The sequence below is a fragment of the Oncorhynchus gorbuscha genome, unplaced genomic scaffold (genome assembly GCF_021184085.1).
Source record: "Oncorhynchus gorbuscha isolate QuinsamMale2020 ecotype Even-year unplaced genomic scaffold, OgorEven_v1.0 Un_scaffold_639, whole genome shotgun sequence".
Classification (NCBI taxonomy): Eukaryota; Metazoa; Chordata; class Actinopteri; order Salmoniformes; family Salmonidae; genus Oncorhynchus; species Oncorhynchus gorbuscha.
This window is the reverse complement of record NW_025745748.1, coordinates 170,593-191,835: the sequence shown is the minus strand read 5'-3', so window position 1 is coordinate 191,835 and position 21,243 is coordinate 170,593. Positions and strand designations below refer to the sequence as shown.

Sequence of the window (21,243 nt, the reverse complement as noted above, 5' to 3'; positions counted from 1 at the left end):
GATACATTATAACTCATAAAGGATACATTATAACTCATAAAGGATACATTATAACTCATAAAGGATACATTATAACTCATAAAGGATACATTATAACTCATAAAGGATACATTATAACTCATAAAGGATAGGATACATTATAACTCATATAGGATACATTATAACTCATAAATAACTCATAAAGGATACATTATAACTCATATAACTCATAAAGGATACATTATAACTCATAAAGGATACATTATAACTCATAAAGGATACATTATAACTCATAAAGGATACATTATAACTCATAAAGGATACATTATAACTCATAAAGGATACATTATAACTCATAAAGGATAGGGGGATACATTATAACTCTAAAGGATAAATAACTCATAAAGGATACATTATAACTCATAAGGATACATTATAACTCATAAAGGATACATTATAACTCATAAAGGATAGGGGGATACATTATAACTCATAAAGGATACATTATAACTCATAAAGGGGATAACTCATAAAGGATACATTATAACTCATAAAGGATACATTATAACTCATAAAGGATACATTATAACTCATAAAGGATACATTATAACTCATAAAGGATACATTATAACTCATAAAGGATAGGGGGATACATTATAACTCATAAAGGATAGGGGGATACATTATAACTCATAAAGGATATAACATTATAACTCATAAAGGATACATTATAACTCATAAAGGATACATTATAACTCATAAAGGACATTATAACTCATAAAGGATACATTATAACTCATAAAGGATACATTATAACTCATAAAGGATACATTATAACTCATAATAGGGGATACATTATAACTCATAAAGATACATTATAACTCATAAAGGATACATTATAACTCATAAAGGATACATTATAACTCATAAAGGATACATTATAACTCATAAAGGATACATTATAACTCATAAAGGATACATTATAACTCATAAAGGATACATTATAACTCATAAAGGATAGGGGGATACATTATAACTCATTATAACTCATAAAGGATACATTATAACTCATAAAGGATACATTATAACTCATAAAGGATACATTATAACTCATAAATACATTATAACTCATATAGGATACATTATAACTCATAAAGGATACATTATAACTCATAAAGGATACATTATAACTCATAAAGGGGGGGATACATTATAACTCATAAAGGATACATTATAACTCATAAAGGATAGGATACATTATAACTCATAGGATACATTATAACTCATAGGATACATTATAACTCATAGGATACATTATAACTCATAAAGGATACATTATAACTCATAAAGGATACATTATAACTCATAAAGGATACATTATAACTCATAGGATAGGGGGATACATTATAACTCATAAAGGATAGGGGGGATACATTATAACTCATAAAGGATACATTATAACTCATAAAGGATACATTATAACTCATAAAGGATACATTATAACTCATAAAGGATACATTATAACTCATAAAAGGATACATTATAACTCATAAAGGATACATTATAACTCATAAAGGATACATTATAACTCATAAAGGATACATTATAACTCATAAAGGATACATTATAACTCATAAAGGATACATTATAACTCATAAAGGATAGGGGGATACATTATAACTCATAAAGGATAGGGGGATACATTATAACTCATAAAGGATAGATACATTATAACTCATAAAGGATACATTATAACTCATAAAGGATAGGGGGGATACATTATAACTCATAAAGGATATTATAACTCATAAAGGGGGGATACATTATAACTCATAAAGGATACATTATAACTCATAAAGGATACATTATAACTCATAAAGGATAGGGGGATACATTATAACTCATATAGGATACATTATAACTCATAAAGGATACATTATAACTCATAAAGGATACATTATAACTCATAAAGGATACATTATAACTCATAAAGGATACATTATAACTCATAGGATACATTATAACTCATAAAGGATACATTATAACTCATAAAGGATACATTATAACTCATAAAGGATACATTATAACTCATAAAGGATACATTATAACTCATAAAGGATACATTATAACTCATAAAGGATAGGGGGGATACATTATAACTCATAAAGGATACATTATAACTCATAAAGGATAGGGGGATACATTATAACTCATAAAGGATACATTATAACTCATAAAGGATACATTATAACTCATAAAGGATACATTATAACTCATAAAGGATACATTATAACTCATAAAGGATACATTATAACTCATATAAGGATACATTATAACTCATAAAGGATACATTATAACTCATAAAGGATACATTATAACTCATAAAGGATACATTATAACTCATAAAGGATACATTATAACTCATAAAGGATACATTATAACTCATAAAGGATACATTATAACTCATAAAGGATACATTATAACTCATAAAGGATACATTATAACTCATAAAGGATACATTATAACTCATAAAGGATACATTATAACTCATAAAGGATACATTATAACTCATAAAGGATACATTATAACTCATAAAGGATACATTATAACTCATAAAGGATACATTATAACTCATAAAGGATAGGGGGGATACATTATAACTCATACATTATAACTCATAAAGGATACATTATAACTAAAGGATAGGATACATTATAACTCATAAAGGATACATTATAACTCATAAAGGATACATTATAACTCATAAAGGATACATTATAACTCATAAAGGATACATTATAACTCATAAAGGATACATTATAACTCATAAAGGATACATTATAACTCATAAAGGATACATTATAACTCATAAAGGATACATTATAACTCATAAAGGATACATTATAACTCATAAAGGATACATTATAACTCATAAAGGATACATTATAACTCATAAAGGATACATTATAACTCATAAAGGATAGGGGATACATTATAACTCATAAAGGATACATTATAACTCATAAAGGATACATTATAACTCATAAAGGATACATTATAACTCATAATAGGATACATTATAACTCATAAAGGATAGGGGGGATACATTATAACTCATAAAGGATACATTATAACTCATAAAGGATACATTATAACTCATAAAGGATACATTATAACTCATAAAGGATACATTATAACTCATATAGGATACATTATAACTCATAAAGGATACATTATAACTCATAAAGGATACATTATAACTCATAAAGGATAGGGGGATACATTATAACTCATAAAGGATACATTATAACTCATAAAGGATACATTATAACTCATAAAGGATACATTATAACTCATAAAGGATACATTATAACTCATAAAGGATAGGGGGGATACATTATAACTCATAAAGGATACATTATAACTCATAAAGGATACATTATAACTCATAAAGGATAACTCATAAAGGATACATTATAACTCATAAAGATACATTATAACTCATTACATTATAACTCATAAACTCAGGATACATTATAACTCATAAAGGATACATTATAACTCATAAAGGATACATTATAACTCATAAAGGATACATTATAACTCATAAAGGATACATTATAACTCATAAAGGATAGGGGGATACATTATAACTCATTATAACTCATAAAGATACATTATAACTCATAAAGGATACATTATAACTCATAAAGGATACATTATAACTCATAAAGGATACATTATAACTCATAAAGGATACATTATAACTCATAAAGGATACATTATAACTCATAAAGATACATTATAACTCATAAAGGATATAACTCATAGGGGATACATTATAACTCATAAAGGATACATTATAACTCATAAAGGATACATTATAACTCATAAAGGATACATTATAACTCATAAAGGATACATTATAACTCATAAAGGATACATTATAACTCATAAAGGATACATTATAACTCATAAAGGATACATTATAACTCATAAAGGATACATTATAACTCATAAAGGATACATTATAACTCATAAAGGATACATTATAACTCATAAAGGATACATTATAACTCATAAAGGATAGGGGGGATACATTATAACTCATAAAGGATACATTATAACTCATAAAGGATACATTATAACTCATAAAGGATACATTATAACTCATAAAGGATACATTATAACTCATAAAGGATACATTATAACTCATAAAGGATACATTATAACTCATATAGGATACATTATAACTCATAAAGGATACATTATAACTCATAGGATACATTATAACTCATAAAGGATACATTATAACTCATAAAGGATACATTATAACTCATAAAGGATACATTATAACTCATAAAGGATAGGGGGATACATTATAACTCATAAAGGATACATTATAACTCATTATTAACTCATAAAGGATACATTATAACTCATAAAGGATACATTATAACTCATAAAGGATACATTATAACTCATAAAGGATACATTATAACTCATAAAGGATACATTATAACTCATAAAGGATACATTATAACTCATATAACTCATAAAGGATACATTATAACTCATAAAGGATACATTATAACTCATAAAGGATATACATTATAACTCATAAAGGATACATTATAACTCATAAAGGATACATTATAACTCATAAAGGATACATTATAACTCATAAAGGATACATTATAACTCATAAAGGATACATTATAACTCATAAATACATTATAACTCATAAAGGATACATTATAACTCATAAAGGATACATTATAACTCATAAAGGATACATTATAACTCATAAAGGATACATTATAACTCATAATACATTATAACTCATATAGGATATACATTATAACTCATAAAGGATATAACATTATAACTCATAAAGGATACATTATAACTCATAAAGGATACATTATAACTCATAAAGGATACATTATAACTCATAAAGGATACATTATAACTCATAAAGGATAGGGGGATACATTATAACTCATAAAGGATACATTATAACTCATAAAGGATACATTATAACTCATAAAGGATACATTATATACATTATAACTCATAAAGGATACATTATAACTCATAAAGGATACATTATAACTCATAAAGGATACATTATAACTCATAAAGGATACATTATAACTCATAAAGGATACATTATAACTCATAAAGGATACATTATAACTCATAAAGGATACATTATAACTCATAAAGGATACATTATAACTCATAAAGGATACATTATAACTCATACATTATAACTCATAAAGGATACATTATAACTCATAAAGGATACATTATAACTCATAAAGGATACATTATAACTCATAAAGGATACATTATAACTCATAAAGGAAGGATACATTATAACTCATAAAGGATACATTATAACTCATAAAGGATACATTATAACTCATAAAGGATACATTATAACTCATAAAGGATACATTATAACTCATAAAGGATACATTATAACTCATAAAGGATACATTATAACTCATAAAGGATACATTATAACTCATAAAGGATACATTATAACTCATAAAGGATACATTATAACTCATAATACATTATAACTCATAAAGGATACATTATAACTCATAAAGGATACATTATAACTCATAAAGGGGGATACATTATAACTCATAAAGGATACATTATAACTCATAAAGGATACATTATAACTCATAAAGGATAGGGGATACATTATAACTCATAAAGGATACATTATAACTCATAAAGGATACATTATAACTCATAAAGGATACATTATAACTCATAAAGGATACATTATAACTCATAAAGGATACATTATAACTCATAAAGGATACATTATAACTCATAAGGATACATTATAACTCATAAAGGATAGGGGGATACATTATAACTCATAAAGGATACATTATAACTCATAAATACATTATAACTCATAAAGGATACATTATAACTCATAAAGGATACATTATAACTCATAGGGGGATACATTATAACTCATACATTATAACTCATAAAGGATACATTATAACTCATAAAGGATACATTATAACTCATAAAGGATAGGATACATTATAACTCATAAAGGATACATTATAACTCATAAAGGATACATTATAACTCATAAAGGATACATTATAACTCATAAGGATACATTATAACTCATATAACTCATAAAGGATACATTATAACTCATAAAGGATACATTATAACTCATAAAGGATACATTATAACTCATAAAGGATACATTATAACTCATAAAGGATACATTATAACTCATAAAGGATACATTATAACTCATAAAGGATACATTATAACTCATAAAGGATACATTATAACTCATAATAGGATACATTATAACTCATAAAGGATACATTATAACTCATAAAGGATACATTATAACTCATAAAGGATAAAGGATACATTATAACTCATAAAGGATACATTATAACTCATAAAGGATACATTATAACTCATAAAGGATACATTATAACTCATAAAGGATACATTATAACTCATAAAGGATACATTATAACTCATAAAGGATACATTATAACTCATAAAGGATACATTATAACTCATAATACATTATAACTCATAAAGGATACATTATAACTCATAAAGGATACATTATAACTCATAAAGGATACATTATAACTCATAACATTATAACTCATAAAGGATACTCATAAAGGATACATTATAACTCATAAAGGATACATTATAACTCATAAAGGATACATTATAACATTATAACATAAAGGATACATTATAACTCATAAGGATACATTATAACTCATAAAGGATACATTATAACTCATAGGGGATACATTATAACTCATAAAGGATACATTATAACTCATAAAGGATACATTATAACTCATAATAAGGATACATTATAACTCATAAAGGATACATTATAACTCATAAAATAGGATACATTATAACTCATAAAGGATACATTATAACTCATAAAGGATACATTATAACTCATAAAGGATACATTATAACTCATAAAGGATACATTATAACTCATAAAGGATACATTATAACTCATAAAGGATACATTATAACTCATAAAGGATACATTATAACTCATAAAGGATACATTATAACTCATAAAGGATACATTATAACTCATAAATAGGATACATTATAACTCATAAAGGATACATTATAACTCATAAAGGATACATTATAACTCATAAAGGATACATTATAACTCATAAAGGATACATTATAACTCATAAAGGATACATTATAACTCATAAAGGATACATTATAACTCATAAAGGATACATTATAACTCATAAAGGATACATTATAACTCATAAAGGATACATTATAACTCATAAAGGATACATTATAACTCATAAAGGATACATTATAACTCATAAAGGATACATTATAACTCATAAAGGATACATTATAACTCATAAATAGGATACATTATAACTCTCATAAAGGATACATTATAACTCATAAAGGATACATTATAACTCATAAAGGATACATTATAACTCATAAAGGATACATTATAACTCATAAAGGATACATTATAACTCATAAAGGATACATTATAACTCATAAAGGATACATTATAACTCATAAAGGATACATTATAACTCATAAAGGATACATTATAACTCATAAAGGATACATTATAACTCATAAAGGATACATTATAACTCATAAAGGATACATTATAACTCATAAAGGATACATTATAACTCATAAAGGATACATTATAACTCATAAAGGATACATTATAACTCATAAAGGATACATTATAACTCATAAAGGGGATACATTATAACTCATAAAGGATACATTATAACTCATAAAGGATACATTATAACTCATAAAGGATACATTATAACTCATAAAGGATACATTATAACTCATAAAGGATACATTATAACTCATAAAGGATACATTATAACTCATAAAGGATACATTATAACTCATAAAGGATACATTATAACTCATAAAGGATACATTATAACTCATAATACATTATAACTCATAAAGGATACATTATAACTCATAAAGGATACATTATAACTCATAAAGGATACATTATAACTCATAAGGATACATTATAACTCATAAATTATAATACATTATAACTCATAAAGGATACATTATAACTCATAAAGGATACATTATAACTCATAAAGGATACATTATAACTCATAAAGGATACATTATAACTCATAAAGGATACATTATAACTCATAAAGGATACATTATAACTCATAAAGGATATAACTCATAAAGGATACATTATAACTCATAAAGGATACATTATAACTCATAAAGGATACATTATAACTCATAAAGGATACATTATAACTCATAAAGGATACATTATAACTCATAAAGGATAGGGGGGGATACATTATAACTCATAAAGGATACATTATAACTCATAAAGGATACATTATAACTCATAAAGGATACATTATAACTCATAAAGGATACATTATAACTCATAAAGGATAGGGGGGATACATTATAACTCATAAAGGATACATTATAACTCATAAAGGATACATTATAACTCATAAAGGATACATTATAACTCATAAAGGATACATTATAACTCATAAAGGATAGGATACATTATAACTCATAAAGGATACATTATAACTCATAAAGGATACATTATAACTCATAAAGGATACATTATAACTCATAAAGGATACATTATAACTCATAAAGGATACATTATAACTCATAAAGGATACATTATAACTCATAAAGGATAGGGGGGATACATTATAACTCATAAAGGATAGGGGGGATACATTATAACTCATAAAGGATACATTATAACTCATAAAGGATACATTATAACTCATAAAGGATACATTATAACTCATAAAGGATACATTATAACTCATAAAGGATACATTATAACTCATAAAGGATACATTATAACTCATAAAGGATACATTATAACTCATAAAGGATACATTATAACTCATAAAGGATACATTATAACTCATAAAGGATACATTATAACTCATAAAGGATACATTATAACTCATAATAGGATACATTATAACTCATAAAGGATACATTATAACTCATAAAGGATACATTATAACTCATAAAGGATACATTATAACTCATAAAGGATACATTATAACTCATAAAGGATAGGGGGGGATACATTATAACTCATAAAGGATACATTATAACTCATAAAGGATACATTATAACTCATAAAGGATACATTATAACTCATAAAGGATACATTATAACTCATAAAGGATACATTATAACTCATAAAGGATACATTATAACTCATAAAGGATACATTATAACTCATAAAGGATACATTATAACTCATAAAGGATACATTATAACTCATAAAGGATACATTATAACTCATAAAGGATACATTATAACTCATAAAGGATACATTATAACTCATAAAGGATACATTATAACTCATAAAGGATACATTATAACTCATAAAGGATACATTCATTATAACTCATAAAGGATACATTATAACTCATAAAGGATACATTATAACTCATAAAGGATACATTATAACTCATAAAGGATACATTATAACTCATAAAGGATACATTATAACTCATAATACATTATAACTCATAAAGGATACATTATAACTCATAAAGGATACATTATAACTCATAAAGGATACATTATAACTCATAAAGGATACATTATAACTCATAAAGGATACATTATAACTCATAAAGGATACATTATAACTCATAAAGGATAACTCATAAAGGATACATTATAACTCAAAGGATACATTATAACTCATAAAGGATACATTATAACTCATAAAGGATACATTATAACTCATAAAGGATACATTATAACTCATAAGGATACATTATTATAACATTATAACTCATAAAGGATACATTATAACTCATAAAGGATAGGGGGGATACATTATAACTCATAAAGGATACATTATAACTCATAAAGGATACATTATAACTCATAAAGGATACATTATAACTCATAAAGGATACATTATAACTCATAAAGGATACATTATAACTCATAAAGGATAGGATACATTATAACTCATAATTATAACTCAAAGGATACATTATAACTCATAAAGGATACATTATAACTCATAAAGGATAGGGGGATACATTATAACTCATAAAGGATACATTATAACTCATAAAGGATACATTATAACTCATAAAGGATAGGGGGATACATTATAACTCATAAAGGATATTATAACTCATAAAGGATACATTATAACTCATAAAGGATACATTATAACTCATAAAGGATACATTATAACTCATAGGATACATTATAACTCATAAAGGATATTATAACTCATAAAGGATACATTATAACTCATAAAGGATACATTATAACTCATAAAGGATACATTATAACTCATAAGGATACATTATAACTCATAAAGGATACATTATAACTCATAAAGGATACATTATAACTCATAAAGGATACATTATAACTCATAAAGGATACATTATAACTCATAAAGGATACATTATAAACTCATAAAGGATACATTATAACTCATAAAGGATACATTATAACTCATAAAGGATACATTATAACTCATAAAGGATAGGGGGGATACATTATAACTCATAAAGGATACATTATAACTCATAAAGGATACATTATAACTCATAAAGGATACATTATAACTCATAAAGGATAGGGGGGGATACATTATAACTCATAAAGGATACATTATAACTCATAAAGGATACATTATAACTCATAAAGGATACATTATAACTCATAAAGGATACATTATAACTCATAAAGGATACATTATAACTCATAAAGGATACATTATAACTCATAAAGGATACATTATAACTCATAAAGGATACATTATAACTCATAAAGGATACATTATTATAACTCATAAAGGATAGGGGGATACATTATAACTCATAAAGGATACATTATAACTCATAAAGGATACATTATAACTCATAAAGGATACATTATAACTCATAAAGGATAGGGGGATACATTATAACTCATAAAGGATAGGATAACATTATAACTCATAAAGGATACATTATAACTCATAAAGGATACATTATAACTCATAAAGGATACATTATAACTCATAAAGGATACATTATAACTCATAAAGGGATACATTATAACTCATAAGGATACATTATAACTCATAAAGGATACATTATAACTCATAAAGGATACATTATAACTCATAAAGGATACATTATAACTCATAAAGGATACATTATAACTCATAAAGGATACATTATAACTCATAAAGGATACATTATAACTCATAAAGATACATTATAACTCATAAAGGATACATTATAACTCATAAGGATACATTATAACTCATAAAGGATACATTATAACTCATAAAGGATACATTATAACTCAAAGGATACATTATAACTCATAAAGGAGGATACATTATAACTCATAAAGGATACATTATAACTCATAAAGGATACATTATAACTCATAAAGGATACATTATATAACTCATAAAGGATAGGGGGATTATAACTCATTATAACTCATAAAGGATACATTATAACTCATAAAGGATACATTATAACTCATAAAGGATAGGGGGATTATATAACTCATAAAGATAGGGGATACATTATAACTCATAAAGGATACATTATAACTCATAAAGGATACATTATAACTCATAAAGGATACATTATAACTCATAAAGGATACATTATAACTCATAAAGGATACATTATAACTCATAAAGGATACATTATAACTCATAAAGGATACATTATAACTCATAAAGGATACATTATAACTCATAAAGGATACATTATAACTCATAAAGGATAGGGGGATACATTATAACTCATAAAGGATACATTATAACTCATAAAGGATACATTATAACTCATAAAGGATACATTATAACTCATAAAGGATACATTATAACTCATAAAGGATAAAGGATACATTATAACTCATAAAGGATACATTATAACTCATAAAGGATACATTATAACTCATAAAGGATACATTATAACTCATAAAGGATACATTATAACTCATAAAGGATACATTATAACTCATAATTATAACTCATAAAGGATACATTATAACTCATAAAGGATACATTATAACTCATAAAGGATAGGGGGATACATTATAACTCATAAAGGATACATTATAACTCATATAAAGGATACATTATAACTCATAAAGGATACATTATAACTCATAAAGGATACATTATAACTCATAAAGGATACATTATAACTCATAAAGGATACATTATAACTCATAAAGGATACATTATAACTCATAAAGGATACATTATAACTCATAAAGGATAGGGGGATACATTATAACTCATAAAGGATACATTATAACTCATAAAGGATACATTATAACTCATAAAGGATACATTATAACTCATAAAGGATACATTATAACTCATAAAGGATACATTATAACTCATAAAGGATACATTATAACTCATAATACATTATAACTCATAAAGGATACATTATAACTCATAAAGGATACATTATAACTCATAAAGGATACATTATAACTCATAAAGGATACATTATAACTCATAAAGGATACATTATAACTCATAAAGGATACATTATAACTCATAAAGGATACATTATAACTCATAAAGGATAGGATACATTATAACTCATAAAGGATACATTATAACTCATAAAGGATACATTATAACTCATAAAGGATACATTATAACTCATAAAGGATACATTATAACTCATAAAGGATACATTATAACTCATAATAGGATACATTATAACTCATAAAGGATACATTATAACTCATAAAGGATACATTATAACTCATAAAGGATACATTATAACTCATAAAGGATACATTATAACTCATAAAGGATACATTATAACTCATAAAGGATACATTATAACTCATAAAGGATACATTATAACTCATAAATAATATACATTATAACTCATAAAGGATACATTATAACTCATAAAGGATAACTCATAAAGGATAGGGGGGATACATTATAACTCATAAAGGATACATTATAACTCATAAAGGATACATTATAACTCATAAAGGATACATTATAACTCATAAAGGATACATTATAACTCATAAAGGATACATTATAACTCATAAAGGATACATTATAACTCATAAAGGATACATTATAACTCATAAAGGATACATTATAACTCATAAAGGATACATTATAACTCATAAAGGATACATTATAACTCATAAAGGATACATTATAACTCATAAAGGATACATTATAACTCATAAAGGAGGGGGATACATTATAACTCATAAAGGATACATTATAACTCATAAAGGATACATTATAACTCATAAAGGATACATTATAACTCATAAAGGATACATTATAACTCATAAAGGATACATTATAACTCATAAAGGATACATTATAACTCATAAAGGATACATTATAACTCATAAAGGATAGGGGGATACATTATAACTCATAATAACTCATAAAGGATACATTATAACTCATAAAGGATACATTATAACTCATAAAGGATACATTATAACTCATAAAGGATACATTATAACTCATAAAGGATAGGGGGGGATACATTATAACTCATAAAGGATACATTATAACTCATAAAGGATACATTATAACTCATAAAGGATACATTATAACTCATAAAGGATACATTATAACTCATAAAGGATACATTATAACTCATAAAGGATAGGGGGGGATACATTATAACTCATAAAGGATACATTATAACTCATAAAGGATACATTATAACTCATATAGGATACATTATAACTCATAAAGGATACATTATAACTCATAAAGGATAGGGGGGATACATTATAACTCATAAAGGATACATTATAACTCATAAAGGATACATTATAACTCATAAAGGATACATTATAACTCATAAAGGATACATTATAACTCATAAAGGATACATTATAACTCATAAAGGATACATTATAACTCATAAAGGATACATTATAACTCATAAAGGATACATTATAACTCATAAAGGATACATTATAACTCATAAAGGATACATTATAACTCATAAAGGATACATTATAACTCATAAAGGATACATTATAACTCATAAAGGATACATTATAACTCATAAAGGATACATTATAACTCATAAAGGATACATTATAACTCATAAAGGATACATTATAACTCATAAAGGATAGATACATTATAACTCATAAAGGATACATTATAACTCATAAAGGATACATTATAACTAACATTATAACATAAAGGATACATTATAACTCATAAAGGATACATTATAACTCATAAAGGATACATTATAACTCATAAAGGATACATTATAACTCATAAAGGATACATTATAACTCAAAAGGATACATTATAACTCATAAAGGATACATTATAACTCATAAAGGATACATTATAACTCATAAAGGATACATTATAACTCATAAAGGATACATTATAACTCATAAAGGATACATTATAACTCATAAAGGATACATTATAACTCATAAAGGATACATTATAACTCATAAAGGATACATTATAACTCACATTATAACTCATAAAGGATACATTATAACTCATAAAGGATACATTATAACTCATAAAGGATACATTATAACTCATAAAGGATACATTATAACTCATAAAGGATACATTATAACTCATATAACTCATAAAGGATACATTATAACTCATAAAGGATACATTATAACTCATAAAGGATAGGGGGATACATTATAACTCATAAAGGATAGGGGGATACATTATAACTCATAAAGGATAGGGGGATACATTATAACTCATAAAGGATACATTATAACTCATAAAGGATACATTATAACTCATATAGGATACATTATAACTCATAAAGGATACATTATAACTCATAAAGGATACATTATAACTCATACATTATAACTCATAAAGGATACAATAACTCATAAAGGATACATTATAACTCATAAAGGATACATTATAACTCATTATAACTCATAAAGGATACATTATAACTCATAAAGGATACATTATAACTCATAGGATACATTATAACTCATAAAGGATAGGGGGGGATACATTATAACTCATAAAGGATACATTATAACTCATAAAGGATACATTATAACTCATAAAGGATACATTATAACTCATATAACTCATAGGATACATTATAACTCATAAAGGATACATTATAACTCATATAGGATACATTATAACTCATAAAGGATACATTATAACTCATTATAATTATAACTCATATAGGATACATTATAACTCATAAAGGATACATTATAACTCATAAAGGATATATAACTCAGGATACATTATAACTCATATAGGATACATTATAACTCATATAGGATACATTATAACTCATAAAGGATACATTATAACTCATATAGGATACATTATAACATTATAACTCATATAGGATACATTATAACTCATATAGGATACATTATAACTCATATAGGATACATTATAACTCATATAGGATACATTATAACTCATATAGGATACATTATAACTCATAAAGAATACATTATAACTCATAAAGGATAGTGTGGTGTTGTGAGAGAAGATGGGAGGAGAGAGGAGGTTCTACTAACCGTTTCCTGTAGGCCTCGTCCAGCAACTCGATAGAGGAGTTCGTCATGGGAGTTTTGGCCTGTCTGATCAGCCAGTGCTTGTCCTGGAGAAGGTCATTATGGGACAGAGAGAGCACTAATTAACTGGTAGGTGTCTGGTGTGTTGAGAGGTCATTATGGGACAGACAGAGCACTAATTAACTGGTAGGTGTCTGTGGTGTGTTGAGGTCATTATGGTACAGACAGAGCACTAAGTAACTGGTAGGTGTCTGGTGTGTTGAGAGGTCAGACGTGGCCACCAGACAGTGGGAAAGGAGAGGGGATACCTAGTCTGAAAGCACTGAAATGTGTCTTCAGCATTTAACCCAACCCCTGAGGTGCGGAGGACTGCCTAAATCCACGTCAACGACATCAGCTCCCGTAAAGCATTATTGTTAGGGGTAACTGCCTTGCTCAAGAGAAGAACGTCTCGGGGGTTCGAACCAGAAACCTTTCGGTTACTGGCCCTACATTAGGCTACACGTCACCCCTAAAACGGTAGAGAGGACGAAGAGACGTTCCCCCCTAAAACGGTAGAGAGAGGACGAAGAGACGTTCCCCCCTAAAACGGTAGAGAGAGGACGAAGAGACGTTCCCCCCTAAAACGGTAGAGAGAGGACGAAGAGACGTTCCCCCCTAAAACGGTAGAGAGAGGACGAAGAGACGTTCCCCCCTAAAACGGTAGAGAGAGGACGAAGAGACGTTCCCCCCTAAAACGGTAGAGAGAGGACGAAGAGACGTTCCCCCCTAAAACGGTAGAGAGAGGACGAAGAGACGTTCCCCCCTAAAACGGTAGAGAGAGGACGAAGAGACGTTCCCCCCTAAAACGGTAGAGAGGACGAAGAGACGTTCCCCCCTAAAACGGTAGAGAGGACGAAGAGATGCAGGCATTGAAGACTTGCACGGTGTTGGGGTAGTATTGTTGCTGTGGCGGTATGGGTGGTGTGGTGGTATGGGTGGTATGGGTGCTGTGCATGGGTGGTAGGGTGCTGTGGCGGTATGGGTGGTGTGGTGGTATGGGTGGTATGGGTGCTGTGGCGGTATGGGTGGTGTGGTATGGTTGCTTTGGTGGTATGGGTGGTATGGGTGGTGTGGCGGTATGGGTGGTATGGGTGCTGTGGCGGTATGGCGGTATGGGTGCTGTGGCGGTATGGGTGGTATGGGTGCTGTGGCGGTATGGGTGGTATGGGTGCTGTGGCGGTATGGGTGGTGTGGCGGTATGGGTGGTATGGGTGCTGCGGCGGTATGGGTGGTATGGGTGCTGTGGCGGTATGGGTGCTGTGGCGGTATGGGTGGTATGGGTGCTGTGGCGGTATGGGTGGTATGGGTGCTGTGGCGGTATGGGTGGTATGGGTGCTGTGGCGGTATGGGTGGTATGGGTGCTGTGGCGGTATGGGTGGTATGGGTGCTGTGGCGGTATGGGTGCTGTGGCGGTATGGGTGGTATGGGTGCTGTGGCGGTATAGCGGTATGGGTGGTATGGGTGCTGTGGTGGTATGGACAACACCCTGTCGTTCTCAACCAACATCAAGGCGGTGGCCCGTTCCTGTAGGTTCATGCTCTACAACATCCGCAGAGTACGACCCTGCCTCACACAGGAAGCGGCGCAGGTCCTAATCCAGGCACTTGTCATCTCCCGTCTGGATTACTGCAACTCGCTGTTGGCTGGGCTCCCTGCCTGTGCCATTAAACCCCTTCAACTCATCCAGAACGCCGCAGCCCGTCTGGTGTTCAACCTTCCCAAGTTCTCTCACGTCACCCCGCTCCTCCGTTCTCTCCACTGGCTTCCAGTTGAAGCTCGCATCCGCTACAAGACCATGGTGCTTGCCTACGGAGCTGTGAGGGGAACGGCACCTCAGTACCTCCAGGCTCTGATCAGGCCCTACACCCAAACAAGGGCACTGCGTTCATCTACCTCTGGCCTGCTCGCCTCCCTACCACTGAGGAAGTACAGCTCCCGCTCAGCCCAGTCAAAACTGTTCGCTGCTCTGGCCCCCCAATGGTGGTATGGGTGGTATGGGTGCTGTGGTGGTATGGCGGTATGGGTGGTATGGGTGCTGTGGTGGTATGGCGGTATGGGTGCTGCGGTGGTATGGGTGGTGTGGTGTATGGGTGCTGCGGTGTGGTGTGGTATGGTGTCGTGTGGTATGGTTGGTGTGGTATGGTTGGTGTGGTGTGGTATGGTATGGTTGGTGTGGTGTGGTGTGGTTGGTGTGGTATGGTATGGTGTGGTTGGTGTGGTGTGGTTGGTGTGGTGTGGTATGGTTGGTATGGTTGGTGTATGGTATGGTTGTTGTGGTGTGGTATGGTTGTTGTGGTGTGGTATGGTTGTTGTGGTGTGGTGTGGTATGGTTGTTGTGGTGTGGTGTGGTATGGTTGTTGTGGTGTGGTGTGGTATGGTTGTTGTGGTGTGGTGTGGTATGGTTGTTGTGGTGTGGTATGGTTGTTGTGGTGTGGTGTGGTATGGTTGTTGTGGTGTGGTGTGGTTGTTGTGGTGTGGTGTGGTGTGGTGTGGTTGTTGTGGTGTGGTGTGGTTGTTGTGGTGTGGTGTGGTTGTTGTGGTGTGGTTGTTGTGGTGTGGTGTGGTTGTTGTGGTGTGGTGTGGTGTTGTGGTGTGGTTGTTGTGGTGTGGTGTGGTTGTTGTGGTGTGGTGTGGTGTTGTGGTGTGGTTGTTGTGGTGTGGTTGTTGTGGTGTGGTTGTTGTGGTGTGGTTGTTGTGGATGGTGTGGTCGGTGTATGGTGTGGTATGGTTGTTGTGGATGGTGTGGTCGGTGTATGGTGTGGTATGGTTGTTGTGGTGTGGTGTAGTTGGTGTGGTGTGGTTGGTGTGGTGTGGTGTGGTTGGTGTGGTGTGGTTGGTGTGGTGTGGTATGGTTGGTGTATGGTGTGGTGTGGTTGTTGTGGTGTGGTATGGTGTGGTTGGTGTATGGTGTGGTATGGTTGTTATGGTGTGGTGTGGTTGGTGTGGTTGGTGTGGTGTGGTTGGTGTGGTGTGGTTGGTGTGGTTGGTGTGGTGTGGTTGGTGTGGTGTGGTTGGTGTGGTTGGTGTGGTTGGTGTGGTGTGGTTGGTGTGGTTGTTTCCATGTTTGGAGCCTACCTTCCCATGGACGTTGAAGTTGGGGTCTCGAGGGGCCTTGAGGTCCTTGAAGCGGTCCTGGTACTGCGGGGCGGGGGTCCAGGGGGCGTGGGGGGCGGGGGTCGAAACCATCATGAAAAACGGACGGTAGTTAGACTTATACTGGAGGAAGTCTAGAGACATGTTGGTCTGGAGAGGACAGAGAGAGGTAGTTAGACTGGAGGAAGTCTAGAGAGGACAGAGACAGAGGTGGTTAGACTGGAGGAAGTCTAGAGAGGACAGAGACAGATGTAGTTAGACTGGTGTTGATCCCAGACTGATGCTGTAGTGATCACACCAGGAGTTAGTGGACAGAGATAGAGGTGGTTAGACAGGGTATTCTCTGTGTCCTTCAGTAGGACTACTAGCAGATCTTCTTACCAGTACGTCTGTCAGGTAGTCTTCACTGTAGTTCCCTCCATGCTTCTTAGGCTTCCCATTCACAGACAGTGTGTAGTTGTAGTACCGAGAGTTCCTCTCCTGAATAGAACACAGACAGTGTGTAGTTGTAGTACCGAGAGTTCCTCTCCTGAATAGAACACAGACAGTGTGTAGTTGTAGTACCGAGAGTTCCTCTCCTGAATAGAACACAGACAGTGTAGTACCTAGAGTTCCTCTCCTGAATAGAACACAGACAGTGTAGTACCCAGAGTTCCTCTCCTGAATAGAACACAGACAGTGTAGTACCTAGAGTTCCTCTCCTAAATAGAACACAGACAGTGTAGTACCTAGAGTTCCTCTCCTGAATACAACAGACAGTGTAGGTCCTAGAGTTCCTCTCCTGAATAGAACACAGACAGTGTAGTATCTAGAGTTCCTCTCCTGAATAGAACACAGACAGTGTAGTATCTAGAGTTCCTCTCCTGAATAGAACACAGACAGTGTAGTATCTAGAGTTCCTCTCCTGAATAGAACACAGACAGTGTAGTATCTAGAGTTCCTCTCCTGAATAGAACACAGACAGTGTAGGTCCTAGAGTTCCTCTCCTGAATAGAACACAGACAGTGTAGTACCGAGAGTTCCTCTCCTGAATACAACACAGATAGTGTAGGTCCTAGAGTTCCTCTCCTGAATAGAACACAGACAGTGTAGTACCTAGAGTTCCTCTCCTGAATAGAACACAGACAGTGTAGGTCCTAGAGTTCCTCTCCTGAATACAACACAGATAGTGTAGGTCCTAGAGTTCCTCTCCTGAATAGAACACAGACAGTGTAGTACCTAGAGTTCCTCTCCTGAATAGAACACAGACAGTGTAGGTCCTAGAGTTCCTCTCCTGAATAGAACACAGACAGTGTAGTACCTAGAGTTCCTCTCCTGAATAGAACACAGACAGTGTAGGTCCAAGAGTTCCTCTCCTGAATAGAACACAGACAGTGTAGGTCCAAGAGTTCCTCTCCTGAATAGAACAGACGGTGTAGTACCTAGAGTTCCTCTCCTGAATAGAACAGTGTAGTACCTAGAGTTCCTCTCCTGAATAGAACACAGACAGTGTAGTACCTAGAGTTCCTCTCCTGAATAGAACACAGACAGTGTAGGTCCTAGAGTTCCTCTCCTGAATAGAACACAGACAGTGTAGTACCTAGAGTTCCTCTCCTGAATAGAACAGTGTAGTACCTAGAGTTCCTCTCCTGAATAGAACACAGACAGTGTAGGTCCTAGAGTTCCTCTCCTGAATAGAACACAGACAGTGTAGTACCTAGAGTTCCTCTCCTGAATAGAACACAGACAGTGTAGGTCCTAGAGTTCCTCTCCTGAATAGAACACAGACAGTGTAGTACCTAGAGTTCCTCTCCTGAATAGAACAGTGTAGTACCTAGAGTTCCTCTCCTGAATAGAACACAGACAGTGTAGTACCTAGAGTTCCTCTCCTGAATAGAACAGTGTAGTACCTAGAGTTCCTCTCCTGAATAGAACACAGACAGTGTAGTACCTAGAGTTCCTCTCCTGAATACAACACAGGCTGTGTAGGTCCTAGAGTTCCTCTCCTGAATAGAACACAGACAGTGTATCTATGTCACTACAGTATTTAAACATTAAATGAATAAGTGAAGGAGATAAAGTTGACTGTCGTGTTTCTAGATTCAGTAGACCACAGAGGAGATAAAGTTGACTGTCATGTTTCTAGATTCAGTAGACCACAGAGGAGATGAAGTTGACTGTCGTGTTTCTAGATTCAGTAGACCACAGAGGAGATAAAGTTGACTGTCGTGTTTCTAGATTCAGTAGACCACAGAGGAGATAAAGTTGACTGTCGTGTTTCTAGATTCAGTAGACCACAGAGGAGATGAAGTTGACTGTCGTGTTTCTAGATTCAGTAGACCACAGAGGAGATAAAGTTGACTGTCGTGTTTCTAGATTCAGTAGACCACAGAGGAGATAAAGTTGACTGTCGTGTTTCTAGATTCAGTAGACCACAGAGGAGATAAAGTTGACTGTCGTGTTTCTAGATTCAGTAGACCACAG

At 31.7% G+C, this 21,243-nt stretch overlaps 1 protein-coding gene across 1 annotated transcript in view; it reads right to left on the bottom strand.

The window, feature by feature from the left end:
* Positions 1 to 21,243, bottom strand: part of LOC124019611 (N-acetylglucosamine-6-sulfatase-like) — a 57,260-nt gene that overhangs the window by 13,000 nt on the left and 23,017 nt on the right. Inside the window, 3 exon segments of the mRNA XM_046334998.1 lie at positions 15,649 to 15,731; positions 18,763 to 18,930; positions 19,162 to 19,260. Coding sequence (XP_046190954.1) covers positions 15,649 to 15,731; positions 18,763 to 18,930; positions 19,162 to 19,260 — 350 coding nt within the window.